The 13,817-nt window shown below is 42.7% G+C and overlaps 1 protein-coding gene across 1 annotated transcript in view; it reads left to right on the top strand.

Moving 5' to 3' along the window:
- Positions 1-11,777, top strand: part of Sk (small conductance calcium-activated potassium channel) — a 189,053-nt gene extending 177,276 nt beyond the window's left edge. The window contains exons 7-12 of the mRNA XM_076387233.1: positions 379-800; positions 5,271-5,406; positions 7,301-7,411; positions 10,168-10,295; positions 10,388-10,457; positions 11,075-11,777. Coding sequence (XP_076243348.1) covers positions 379-800; positions 5,271-5,406; positions 7,301-7,411; positions 10,168-10,295; positions 10,388-10,457; positions 11,075-11,638 — 1,431 coding nt within the window. The 3' untranslated portion in view covers positions 11,639-11,777. The remainder of the gene's footprint in view (positions 1-378; positions 801-5,270; positions 5,407-7,300; positions 7,412-10,167; positions 10,296-10,387; positions 10,458-11,074) is intronic.
- The last annotated feature ends 2,040 nt before the right edge of the window (positions 11,778-13,817 follow it).

Genomic DNA, 13,817 nt, shown 5'->3' with positions numbered 1-13,817 from the left:
ACATATAATATAGACCCATCTTTAAAGAAGTATTCGTTGAATTCCTTCGCAGAATATAATAATTTCACATTGTAAATGCTTGTGAACTAATGAGTTATCCCGTAGACGAAATAAGTAAATAATTAAAAACTAAATCACATCTCTATTTCGTACCGAAATAATTTACTTCCTCTTTTAATAAACCTACTTTCACACTTTTTTAATCTTCAACGATCCTAGGTGTCCATGATTAATACCCCTTCAGATTGAAATATAGTTCCTCCCAGTGAAAGACTGTGCTTTACTTTCGGTCCATAAGTCAATGTGTCCATAGTATTAGTAACCCAGCGGACCATCGGCGCCAATACTGCAATAATAAACCGTCACCTCTGTCGACAGTTGTTCATGATCGATAACTGCGCGGACGATTGGCGGATCGCGATGACCTGGCAGAGGATCGCGCAGATCTCGCTCGAACTGGTAATCTGCGCGATCCACCCGATCCCGGGTGAGTACTACTTCCTGTGGACGACCAAGCTGGCGAACAAGGGCGGCGACTTCGGCTCGAAATGGGTGCCATACGACGTCACCCTGTCGCTGCCGATGTTCTTCAGACTCTACCTCATCTGCCGCGTGATGCTGCTGCACTCGAAACTCTTCACGGACGCCTCGTCGCGCAGCATCGGAGCCTTGAATCGTATCAACTTCAACACCAGGTTCGTACTGAAGACCCTGATGACCATCTGCCCAGGCACCGTGTTGCTAGTCTTCATGGTCTCGCTGTGGATCATCGCATCCTGGACGTTACGACAATGCGAGAGGTAAGAAAGAAAACAGGTGATTTTGAATTTTAGAGAATTTGATTCAGTAGTTTTAATCAGGGTTGCCACAGGAATTCCCCTGATGGATGCAATGGGGGAAATTTGAGAGTGAGGAAATGAATAATGAGTGTATAGTTGGACTTGCATTATTTCTTCCCCCACATAATAATTTGCCCTACTATGTCTGAGAAGGGGATTTGTGTGGCAACCTTGGTTTTAATAGAAAATCACAGAAATCATCGAGAATGAGGTAATGGAAAACAAGTGGACAGTCAAATCTCAGGAAAAATGTTTAGTGCAATTTTGTACAATATATTTTAGAAAACATTTTTAAAGTAAGGAATGATCTATTGGTCATCGTATAGTTCTACTGGAAGCAGTATGAGTTCTGGTATTAAATCAGTCAAATCGAATTACGATCAGTGCCGTGTTCGAATGAGAAATCATAAAATGTTACGAGGAATTGTTGTTCTATATTTGAGTAGTATCTCTTAGGCACACCTATTTTTGCAGAACTAAAACGCTACATATGTATACATACAGGTTACAAAACACAAGCTCTCTAGTAACATAATTCTCATTTCCACTTGCTCAGTGAATTTCCCGAGTGAAAATGCTCCTTCCTTGAATATTTGAAGATTTAATACAGTTTTTTATTTACATTAACTAATACCAAATATTATTTTGTATAATTAAGTCTGTAGTCAAAACTATATTACAGAATTCTACTTAAAGCGTATTTGATACATTTCCAATAATATAAAAGTGTTCAAATACTTATGCACAGTAATGTACGTATAAACCTGTGAATTTTTCTATTTACCAAATTCCCACAATCAGTAAAAATTAAAAGTATTAGTACAATTTATCGAAGCTAATAACTAGATCGCGAATTTTTATGAATTTATGAAAATTTGAAATGTGTAAAAACTTACAGAATAAAAATATAAAATGCATAAAAATCCTTAATCTACTAATAATGACACAGAACTACCTTAAAGGACTAGAGACACATTGGAAACCTCTACAGCTAGAATTCAAAATATTTTCTATTCTTACACCCACCCTCCGAAATGCGCAAGCACGTTAGCAGCATCGGGAAATGTTTCACCCCGAACAAACGCATAAATCTCCGCGCCGAATATCGGGGGCTGTTAAAACGAGCAATAGAGGATTTACTACGGCGCGAGATTGCCGTTTCGCGTATAATTAAATTCTCTCGGAAATAGTGCAACCGGTTTAGAGAATCGTGGAAGGCACAGAGGCGATCAATCTCGCCGATAGAAGGCTCTGCTCGCGCGAGTAACCACGAATCCTCGAGATTCTTTCTTTTCCCACCGGATCTCGACGAGAAGCCATGGTGGTTTCCCTCTCTCGGCCTCTTCCTGCCCGATGAATGGTCGTCTTCCGGTCTTCTTCCCTTAAATGAGACGTCGATCGCGCGCAGTGGTTCCGCTGCCTCGAGTCAAAATGGGCCCGTTGAATTTTCAATCAGTTACAGGGGTTGTATTGTGCAGAGTCGACTTCCTGTTCTTTGCCTGCTCGACGAAAGCCCGCACTAGCTGCGCAAGGACTTCCTGATTTCTCGTTGGATCCTTGTGAATTTATGAGGAAAGGGAGCGAGTCGATTGGAGGCTACAGGGTTGGAGAGCTTCGTCTACCTTGAAGCCAAGGTTATTAAAACGTTCGTTTTGCTGAGTCGAGATCTGGGAAAAATAGGGGAGCTTGCTCTTTAAAAAATGAGAATGTGATTTTCTTTTCTTTGTTTGCTCAGTTTTAATGGGGGAATTTTTTTTCCCTGCTTGGCTACTGAGTCCATAATCATTATCTACTGTAAATAATATTTTTCAAGATTTTCTTTAGTAATAAGACCTCTTCGACCTCCTTCCTTCGTTTTCTTGTTCCCCTCTTTTCCTCTCGAAATTCTTTGATAAGAAAGAGGCTATCGCTCCCAGAACAGTCGTAAAATCGAGTGCCCTTTTTCAACCCTGTATATCCTCTTATTCAGTTTCTCTTTCTGGTTATCTCCCCTGGCGTTCTCGCCGAATTAGAATTTTAGACTCGACAGGCGAGCCAATACACTCTCTCTTTCTACGAACGAGAAGCACAGGGGAACCGTTTGAGACCCTCAGAGGTTCACAGATTCGCAGGCAAATGCTCCCCGTCGCTCCTTACCTCGTCAATGTAGGTGGAAAACGGCGATCGAGTCTGTATTTTATCCTGATCTTTGCCGATGTGGCAGTAAAGTTCGAAAGACACTGTAAATTTCGCCGCTGAAATAACACGACCGATATCGATGGGATCGAGGTCTCTCGTGCAGAGTTCGATTTATGGGAGACTTCTCCTAAAATGAAGAAATTATGGTCTCCTTATCTCTCGAAGAGCCAGACGATGGGCTGCTCTCAGGTTTTTCACCGAAAAAAAATTCGTTCTAGATAACTCTTTTCAATTCCACTACTCGTCTGTATTTTATGAACAACGCGAAGAGTGTTCTTTCGACGACTCTTAATTCCAATTGGCGATACGCTTTTCTGAGTAACATCTAAAGGAAGTTTCTTGTTTCTTCGAGGCTACTCTGCGATCGTTTCTGTCGTAATTAAATAGTCGATAAGGAATTTAAGTTGAAGGCAAAAGTCAATGGTACAGAAATGCCTTTCTACGACACTTTAACGTAGGAAACCCCTGGAAACTTAATTAAACTTCATAATTAGCTTCCCTGTCGTTAGTCTGTCATTCTCTGATAAAGGGATAATTATTACATTATTGCTTCAGATTTTGCTGATTTTGTACTGTGTATCTGGCTGAAAGTTTCGAGTCATTTTCTAAATTAAGGAAAATAAATGTTACCTTGTTGAGTATAGTTCATGTAATATTAAATAACTGTCTTAATTTAGCTCTCATTATATTTTGTTGTACAGTATTACCAAATGAGTATTATTGAATAAATATTCCAAACTTTCCAACCAACAGTGCACAGTACTCGTATTTTCTAACAACATTTGTCTTCTAATATACCATGTGTATTGCAGTCTCAATCATCTTTCGAAATATTGCAATTTTACAGTAATAATTTATAGAGACAGAAAGTCGCAAACCAACGTGATAATAATAATAAATCCCACATTCGCTTCTCCACATTTCAATAATTATAAAACTATATTTTCATAATGCATTAATATCGTCGAACATTCGTGTTTGTTCATTTGAAACGGTTATTTAAAATATAACGACCCACGCGTTTTCTCTTCCAATTTATTTAACGAGAGGCAACCATTATCTGCTCGCTTCCAAAAATTTTACTATCGTCATTTCCGTCGTCATCATCATTCCAATTACTCCAAGAGGGTGGTACGCCCAGTTCTGTCTTCTTTTAAACCAGTCGTACATTTAATGCCCAAGGGTAATTAAAAAAATGAGAATTCGAGGCTAAAAAGAGTGACAGTTACTTTCAGCGGTGATTAAAGACGGAGGATTGGTGAACCGGAAGTGTCTTCGGGGGTGGAGGCGGCCAGCTGATTTAATTGACAGATTCAATCAACGGTTGAAGTTAGGAGTTTTCATGGGCAGTAAAAGGGATCACCTTGAAAGGAATCTGCTGTAACGCGATCCCATTAGTGCGTTCTCGTTTTAACGACGGGAATTAATCCGTGCCCATTATTTTGATGCTCGATTTCCGATAATGAATATCGCCAGGTAGAAAGGACCTCGTGATTGAAAACAGTAGCATTACTGTAACAAGCTTTAGAATTGATTCGGTGATCCCTGAGGTGATGTGGGTTTCGAAATTTGGAAGAAGGTTCATTTTTTTTGTAATGTATAATTGTAATTTATAAAATTTTTACTGATGTCTTAGAAGACATGCAAAAATTATTCTTCTGAAACAGTAGCTATCCTGTGTAACTTTCTGTGTAATAATCTACGAAGCAATGCCAATGTTAAGCATTGTAAGGAGTGCAAGCAGAAGAAAAGTGTTTGTGGTCAGACGCGTTTATTCTACTGTGAACTACTTCGCAAAGTTTTAAAATAATCTCTCGGAAGGCAAACTAGAATGTTACACAAGTACTTCCAGAGACGTATAAATATTTTCCTTGAAGATTATTTCTTAATAACTCAACACGCGAAAAATAGTGAGTATTGTAAGTGAAAATGGAGCATATGTTATCAGACGAGCTTGCCTTATGGTAATATTAAAATTCTTATATTATTATCACGATAAGTACATCTTCCAAAAATAGTGGAGAGAAAATATTTTTCAGAAGATTTCCAGATCCCTGGAATATATAAAAATGTCGAATTTTCAGCACAATTAGAATTGCACAATTTTTGTACGAACATTCACGCCGAGGTCGCATACAAATGGCTGCGTTTAAGTAAGATAATGTTAGTCAGTAGAAAATATGATAATTCGCTCGTGAGCGTCACTTGAACGTTCCCTAATATTTCACACTGTTTTCTCTTCTGTGGCACCAGGTTCCACGACGAGGAGCACGCGAATCTCCTTAATGCCATGTGGCTCATTGCTATCACATTTCTGAGCGTCGGTTTCGGCGACATCGTTCCCAACACGTACTGCGGTCGAGGTATAGCCGTTTCCACCGGAATAATGGTAAGGCTAGACTCAAAGTTTAATACTCGGGGAACCTCGCCCGAGATTTGTATGCGTCCCTTGCTTGCTCCTATTGCGAAGGTTCATCAACAGGACGTGTTGGTAATCGACGCACGATTATTCAACCCTAAGACGACTCGATGTACACTTTCATACGCCTAGCATCAAATTCTGAATCACTTCCGAAAGTATAGCGAGAAATTGAAATTCTCTGCAGGCCTGACTTACCTAATAAACAGAAAAATTGCAATACTCAGAACTGAGAAGCAATCAAAATAAAGCAATAAAATTTCTGAAGTGTCTAAAAAAAAATAATGATCAAAAGTCCTCTTGGGGTTAAATAAAAATTTTCCCTGAAGGTCCCACATTCCACAGACGCACCTTCAATTTGTGCTTCACGAGGATTAACTTTGAGCCCTCCTAAAAAAGAATATTCCATCTAATTTCCAGCTAATCCATTACTCTACCAACATTTCTCTGAAATTATAGATCGGAACAGAACACAGTTTCGTCTCTTTAAACATTTACCTTTTCGATTAAATTCAAGCGGCCCCTAAAAAGGTTAGACGGAAACGTGCTCGAGTCGGAAGCAGCGTAAACTTTAATACTGCGAAACTAGGGTTTAGCGAGCGCACCAATGCCATCGAATTACGGTGCACTTACAGAGACGCTTCGTCACGAACGCTAGTTTAATCCCGCCATTGGGAATACTCCGGTTCCTTATTGTTACTGCCTACTCTGCGCTGATTCGACGATGTAAGGGTTGCAACCGTGAATCGTTAGCCGATTTAGTCACCCTCCTGCCCAATTTTCCGTGAAATTCTGGCTAATGAGGACACCCGCTGGCATAGAAGCCGAGCAGTATTCGCAACTACTTGCTTTCGTCGCCCTCATACTCGTCTCATCTGAGAGAACGATCTTAGAAACTCATTGGTGTAATTTGTACACGAGTTCAGAAAAAATGTAGATAAATGGTATAGAGATACAAACGAATGAAAAATATAGAAAAATAGTCGAATAGGATAGCTCACTTCTCGTAGTTGATTAATTAGATTTTTAGTTGTAATTGCGGTCGATACAGAAGACAGTGTTTGCTCGAGATGCTGCGGCACGTCGTGAATGTAATTTTAGTTTGCGATTTAGAAAAGAGTAGTCTGTAATCGAGACAAAGTAGTCTGGGGAGGAGAACTCGTTATTCGAAACGCGGTAAATTCACTGGAAAATGAAAAAGTGTTGCTTTTAGCGATTCAGAAGGGGTTGCTCGAGAGGATGAATCTGATAATAAAAGAGGCTGAGGCAGATCTCGCGATTCAGCTCTCGATTATAAGTGACAATGTGACTTGATAATAAAGTGACAATGGCTGGCGATAAAAGGAATTTGTTATGTAACGAACTGTGAGGAAATTATTGTTGTAACAGACTGTGCAGGCCAGAGCTGTTTGAGTACAATATTGAAGCCAAGTCAAGAATTGAAGTAGCCAGAAAATACTCGAAAAGAATTCAAGTATGGCTAGTAAGAATATCTCTCATTCGAATGTATCTTAAAAAATCAATTAAATTTAAGTAATCAAATTCAAGCAATTCAAATAAAATTCACTAAACTTTAAACACTATCAAAATCTGTTTAAGTATAATTTCTCGGTAAATCAATCTGAAATCAGTGAATCAAAATTACTCAGTGGTCAAAACTGTCACGAACTACAGGAACAGCTCTGGGCGCCACGCAATGGACAACCATAGTCTGTTTCTTGTTTACAGGCGGACGTTGTAGCGGCAGGGAAACTCTGAAGATTGAATTAAATTAGTTCGTAATTAATGCGGCTGCTAGTCACGTAATTAAATGTATAACGGATAGCAGCTTCGAGTTCACAGGTACGTTTCACGGTGTTTTTAGGGAGCCGGATGCACGGCCTTGCTGGTGGCGGTTGTTTCCAGGAAGCTCGAGCTCACAAGGGCGGAGAAGCACGTTCATAACTTTATGATGGATACGCAATTAACGAAAAGGGTAAGACGCATCTGCTCGTACATCTTGCGAGGATCGTTTCCTTCAACGTACGTGTTCTGCTACCGCTCCTGTGACCGTGGTTGTCGATGGCAGTCCTTCGTGGACTGTCCACCAACTGTCAGCCGCGCAAGAGTGCAGCGAGGCTTCGTTCTGGCAGAAGAAAATTGTCCTTGTATTTTTTTGGGCTGTCTGCAAAATTTTTAGAACGTTGAACAAAGTGCAGAATTTGTGGAATGCATTTTATTACAGTAGAAACTTCAATCTTGATATTCGGTTTTTGCATCTTTTTCGTTGGACCCTTTCGCGGAATGTCTTTGAAAAAATACTTAGCTTATAGAACAAGCTTCAAGGAATATAGCGACATTTTTCCTCGCAGGATAGCACCGTAGCTTTTACGTGGCCAACAGTTGACGGGCAGCCCACGAGACTTGTATTTTCACGTGACCAGCACGATGTGTCTTGATATGTGAAATGTTCTTTGTGAGACATAATCGTGAAATGTTCTTATGTCGCGTTTATTTGTTATAAGTATACGACGTTTAAGAAAAATTGTATATTAAATCAGGTTAAAATAGCAATCAGGCGAATTTTGAAACGGAGTTCCTCAGGAACTGAGCTATTCAGTGCTGATCAGTAGTAAAGCAGTGGTTTTCGCAGGCAGTTGAATTCGTCCCTCGATAAATCAATGTTTCTAATAAATTACAATAAAACGGCGGCTCTAATAAAAAGCTGATATACCTTACTTTGAAGTCAGTGGTATAAAAATTGTTTCAACAGTCGATTCAGGCTTCCAATTAAACAGAAAAGTTATACAGCGGAGATCAGAGTAGTAAAACAGCGCTTTGGTCAGGCAATCAAATTCCTCGAGCCATTAAACGTTTCGGCAATCGAAGAACGACAGTGCCTTCCACAAAAATTATAGTTCAAAATATGTATCGTTTGATCCAGTAGCCATCGATTTTAATCAAACTCATTTGTAACAGTCCTCTGCTCGAGGAAACTCAACGTTGACCGTCATCACGTTCCCAGAGAAAGGCGCCGCTCGTATTTCCTCGTCAGACTCGAAACGACCGAGTCGTCCAATACGTCATTGTCATTTTTATCCGTTCCTGATGGCCCAAGTGTCGCGATCGATCGCGGCCGAGGCTGACCAGAGCAACCCTCGAACTAGGGAATCGCATCTCACGAGACAAAGGCTGCATCAACCTTTCGCTCGGCAGTCGAAAAAAAGGATGAAAAATGAGGGAAAGAAACTGGAACCAGCAAGGGACACTGGACCCTGTCGACCGAGCTAGAAAATCGTTTTCGATTCCCTGGAAAATTCGAGTCCAAGTGTGATTAATGCAAACCTCGCGTTATGGGGTGTTCTTGGTTTCTTTTTGAGTCTCGAGGAAATTTCGAGTCGATTAACTGGCGGAGAGGCACTCGTCTAGAGAGCCTATGAAGTATTCAGACTTGTTACAGTTAACAAACGGTATGTGAACGACAGACTCTACTTCTGGATCGAAGACTGGAGCTACTGAATTAAGTAGAAGCTTGCGATATTTATAAACCTCGCGGACTTAGCTGTGAGCAATCGACATAGGTAAAGTCACATTTCAGATTTGAGGAATTAGAGAATTAGGGAATTTGAAGAGTATACAGTAATGGAAAAATGTAAAAAAATTGTGTAGATGTATTGTAAGCTGAAAAAGTGCCTTAAGCTACATTCCCACGTGTGAAATCTACAATGCAAGTCAGGATTAAAATTCTTTTTTTGTGATCGAGAATAAGATATCTTTCTCGTGCTACCTGCAATTAAAAAATAATTCTATTTAGACACTTCAGATGTATACTTATTTTTATGCCATAGATTATACACGTGAGATAGCGGCTTTAAGCGCACGTGTTGCGAATTGCGCATATGGGAACTGGGAACGTGATTTCAGCGATTAGTGTCGCATAATTAAACGTGTAATCTAAATTGTAAATGTACTTCATATCGTTTAATTGCATATGTAGAAATGTCGCTTAAACGTGGCAAGCGTATGCTATTCTGTTCCCGGGACAACTCCCGAGTTCGTAGACTCACTTTTCATCAAGACAAACGCGCTTTCGATCTCTCCTCTCAACGATTTTCCGATTACTGGACGTTTCCAGGATTGAACTCCTTTTATCACGATTTAAAGGTATTGAATTCTTATCAGCAGTTCCGGAACTTGAATTAGCCATTGGTAAGAAAATCCAGAAAAAAGGAAGTGTATATCGTTCCCAGAAAAACCTTTCTCTCTCAATCTTCTAAAGAAATATCTACCATCCCCTCTGATTGAGAAAAAAAAAAAAGTATTTTCATTCCTGAATCATCTCGACCCTTCAATTGTTCCACAAAATAATGCCAAAATTGTTGCAAATATATAAATTTTCAGTGATGTTTAACGTAATAGAGGAAAGGGACCAGGTAAGAGCTGAACAAACCCTACTACTGCCACTAAATTAGCGAAATAGATTCTCCGAACACTGCAACCACAAGAAAACTACTGCACACTATCTGATTCAATCACCACTGTTATGCACTAAAGAATTGACTGCACAAACAAAACGCAAGACAAAAGTATATACAAGACGCAAACTAGTAGCACCTAAGGGCACAGGAGATTTAGTACATGATTAGTTTAATCAATAACGATTTGAAAGCAACCGGGTCCAAGTTCGAACTGTGTCGATACTGGAGCATCAGCCCCAGAAAGTTTAATCCTCCTGCCGATATTCTGTTTCAGTTGAAAAACGCCGCGGCGAACGTGCTGCGCGAGACGTGGCTAATTTACAAGCACACCAGGCTGGTGAAGCGCGTCAATCCTGGACGCGTTCGAACGCATCAGCGGAAATTTCTTTTGGCTATTTACGCGTAAGTCGCTATACGACTTTTCGATTGACACCCATTAACCGAGACAACAATCGGGGACAATTAACATCCTCACGCGTAACGAAAACTTTCAGACTCAGGAAAGTCAAGATGGATCAGCGAAAATTAATGGACAATGCCAATACCATCACCGATATGGCCAAGGTACCATCCCCATCCGCGACTAACTCGGGATTCAATTAAACTTCCCCGGTTGGTCGCGTCGACGAAACATTGTCTCGCGCCTCAATCGCGACTATCCATCAACCGCCCTTTGTGCCCATGGACAAACCCTTCGTTTGGGAATTGTCCTGCAGAAGAGCCTGGTAGAATCGATTGTGTCTTTCATTTGCAAAAATTTTACAGTTTATTGTGTTTGTTCTATCACTTCACGGTGTATTGATCGCGGAGGTCCTCGGACTAAATCCCTGGAGGTGTTGAGTTTGCTGCTAGCTTGGATCAAGTAGATATTTTAATGCTTTGACTATCTTCTTTTTTGAGAAATTAAGAAAACTAACAGAATAGGTGTTAAGTGTTGAATATTTTGGGCTCTTTTAGAGATCTGCAAAATTTCATCCAAAATGTCTGACTTACAAGTTTCAACTCAGACAGCAGACATTGAACACCTTTCACTAAAACGGAAGGGGCAATATTCCCCTACCCATACTCTGGTCCAAGTCAACAGCAAACCCAAGGTCCTCCAAGACTAACCTCCCACCTCCTCCTCCTCAGCCCTCCCTCATCGCACAGCTTCTAACTAACTCATTCCCCGCGGCCTCCAGACGCAGAACACAGTCTACGAGATCGTCTCAGACATGAGCACCCGTCAGGACGCCCTCGAGGAGCGCCTGGTGGGCCTGGAGGACCGGCTGATCGGCCTAGAAGAGAAACTGACCGGCCTCCAGGGTCAGCTGGAGCTGCTGCCAGGTGAGCTGACGAAGTGCCTGGCCCGCATGGAGCAGCGTCGCAACTTCCTTCACCCAGACACCGCGGTGGCGATGGTGACGACTGGCGGTGCTGGGGGCGTGACGACGGGGAACAGCCTCTCGATGGGCATCTCTGGCAGCAACGTGCACCATCCGCTGTCGAACTCGCCTCTGCTGCCGCACTCGAGGAGCGTGCCCAGCGCGCCCAGCACCCACCCGTGGCCAGTCAGCCCGGTCCTGCCGCCAGTTTCGAGCCGAACGCCGCACCTGGTGCCCGAGACAGGCAAACACCACGCGAACCTGGCACATTCCACGGTGGGCACGACGACCACCTCCCAGTCGGCCACCAGGCTCACCTCGCAGCCAGGAATGGGAGGACTGGGCAACAGCCAGGGGTCCGACACGTCTCCACACAGCTGAGTCTCGTCTTTGCAGCCGCAGCACTCGTACTAAGGGCCCTGACCCACGTGGTCCAGGGCCCGCGACGCCCGTACACCTTTCGAGTCCCTCCCACGCGATCGGTTAAACACTCTGTACACTACTCGGGGTCGGGAAGCTTACACAGGTCCATCGGTGGATCGCGAGGTCGGCAGTCGCGGATGTCTCTTGAATCGCGCTAGACGAGGGTTCAACGTCGGCGGAGGGTGGATTGTGGGGTTGGAAGGTCTTCCCCTGGGAAGACGTTCTTTCGGAGGATTGGTCTTGTGTAAAGGGTGAGAAGGGTGTGAGTGAGTTTATGTCCGCTTGGACAGACTTGCTGGAAAGAATGGTGATCTTGACTTGAGCCTGCTGGAGACTGCTGGCAGAAGAGACTTGGGTACAGTGTTCCCTAGGCTCGTATTCAATATCTTTAGAATTCTTTAGGGGAAACGAGGTTCATTTGTACTGCTCTATAGAGGGCTAGTACATGAGTTGATATTAGAAACGTGGTACCACGTGTAGCAAGGAAATACTGTATTTAGTATCTTCGAGTAGATTGAAATCTCAGAGCAGCAGGCTTAGACAAAGTTCCTCAACAAAATGCTGACCTAAAGGCCATTATTTTTAATTGACCCTCATTCTTAAATAAAAACTGAAGTAGCGGATAGAGACTTCATTTCTACGATCTTTTCCACAGATCTAAAAACTAGGGGATCAAGACAGCCGCCGATAGTTGAACCATCTCGCTCACTTTTATAATCGCAGATGAAAGTCTCGCAGTAGCATAAACAACGGGTCCAATCCTCTTCCCGATTGACTGTCTTCGTTATTAAAGGAAAGAAGGGTGCACACATACACAGACACACCGAAAGGGGGTAACGTCACGAAGTTTCGGAAAGGTAGGAGGGACTCAGAGGTACGGACGCCATCTTCCACTCGCTGCGGGCTGCTCCCCTGCCCAACTTGCGTGCCTGAAAACTTTTTTCTTAATATTTAAATATATATTCGACACACGAACTCCATCTTATCTCTGTATACCTCGTGAAGAAGGACGCGGACAGGCACAAAGGAAGTGTGTAAGTAAGAAGAGGGTGAACGCGCGTGGAGAACGTCTCCCCTGAGCGAGGGTGGCTCTTAAGGTGGACGAGCACAGTGAAGTTTCGAAGACAATGGACCGCGCCACGTTCCCGCCGATCCTTAGGTAATAAGTTAGCGGTTTTTGCGTTAAAACGCAACGCGTCGTGTTCACCGAGTAAGTTTTAAGTTCGCTCCGGGTGGCGAGGGGATGAAAAGTCAGGGGGTGTCTCGCCACCATTAGGGAAGCTCTGGAGGTGCTGTATAGTCGTTCGAACCGTTGCATCCCTAATTAAAAATTTAAGTTCTGAGGGGACCTGTCCCTGGTCACGTTCAACCCCCGTAGTATCTGATACACCCTTCGCGACCCAGTTCTTACATCTCCGCTGATGGAATGAGAAACAGTTGAAATTCTATACTTTCCCTGTGGAGCCGTTTTTAACGTACCGTAGGCTGAAAGATAACTCTGTAGCCACGAAGCAGTACGAACATTCTGTCTAAGTTTCATCAACCCCTAAAGAAATGATTTCCAAGAACAGTATTCTTAAATATTGTAGAAAAGAACACTAACTCCGAGGAACCTGAAATTCTACCCTTTTATTATCTGTCCCAAGAACTCTTAAAAAGTGTGAACTCCATTCTTCCTTCACACACTCATCGCTTCGTGGCTGCAACCCCCGCGATACTACCCCTCCAATAAGTAACTTCCACTGTCAACAAGCAGTCATCAGACCTTGAGCCAAAGAAGAAACCGAGCGACGCAAGACTCCTTTCACGAACCGACTACGCAAATATGGACGACTGGAGGGGAGATTCACTGTAACCACCCCTGAATCGAGTCAGAGGCTGGAGGAATTTTAAGGGCCACCGAGAGACCACGAAGTAATCAACGGGGCTGATGGAGGGAGAACTTAAAGTGATCTTATCCGCTTTAACGTCCGTAGGGTTACATAGGATATTATATTGTTAGTGTATATAAAGTGTATGTACATGGCGCACGGGTACAAAGGCTACGTTTCCACCGAAGGGGGAAATTTTTTATAAACGGGCTACGCACAGCGGTGTGGACGTGTGCGCGCGCGGGGTGGACCACTCGCGTGGCGCG

This window comes from Calliopsis andreniformis, chromosome 10, assembly GCF_051401765.1.
Source record: "Calliopsis andreniformis isolate RMS-2024a chromosome 10, iyCalAndr_principal, whole genome shotgun sequence".
In the NCBI taxonomy this organism is placed as follows: Eukaryota; Metazoa; Arthropoda; class Insecta; order Hymenoptera; family Andrenidae; genus Calliopsis; species Calliopsis andreniformis.
This window is presented reverse-complemented; position numbering and strand designations above follow the sequence as displayed.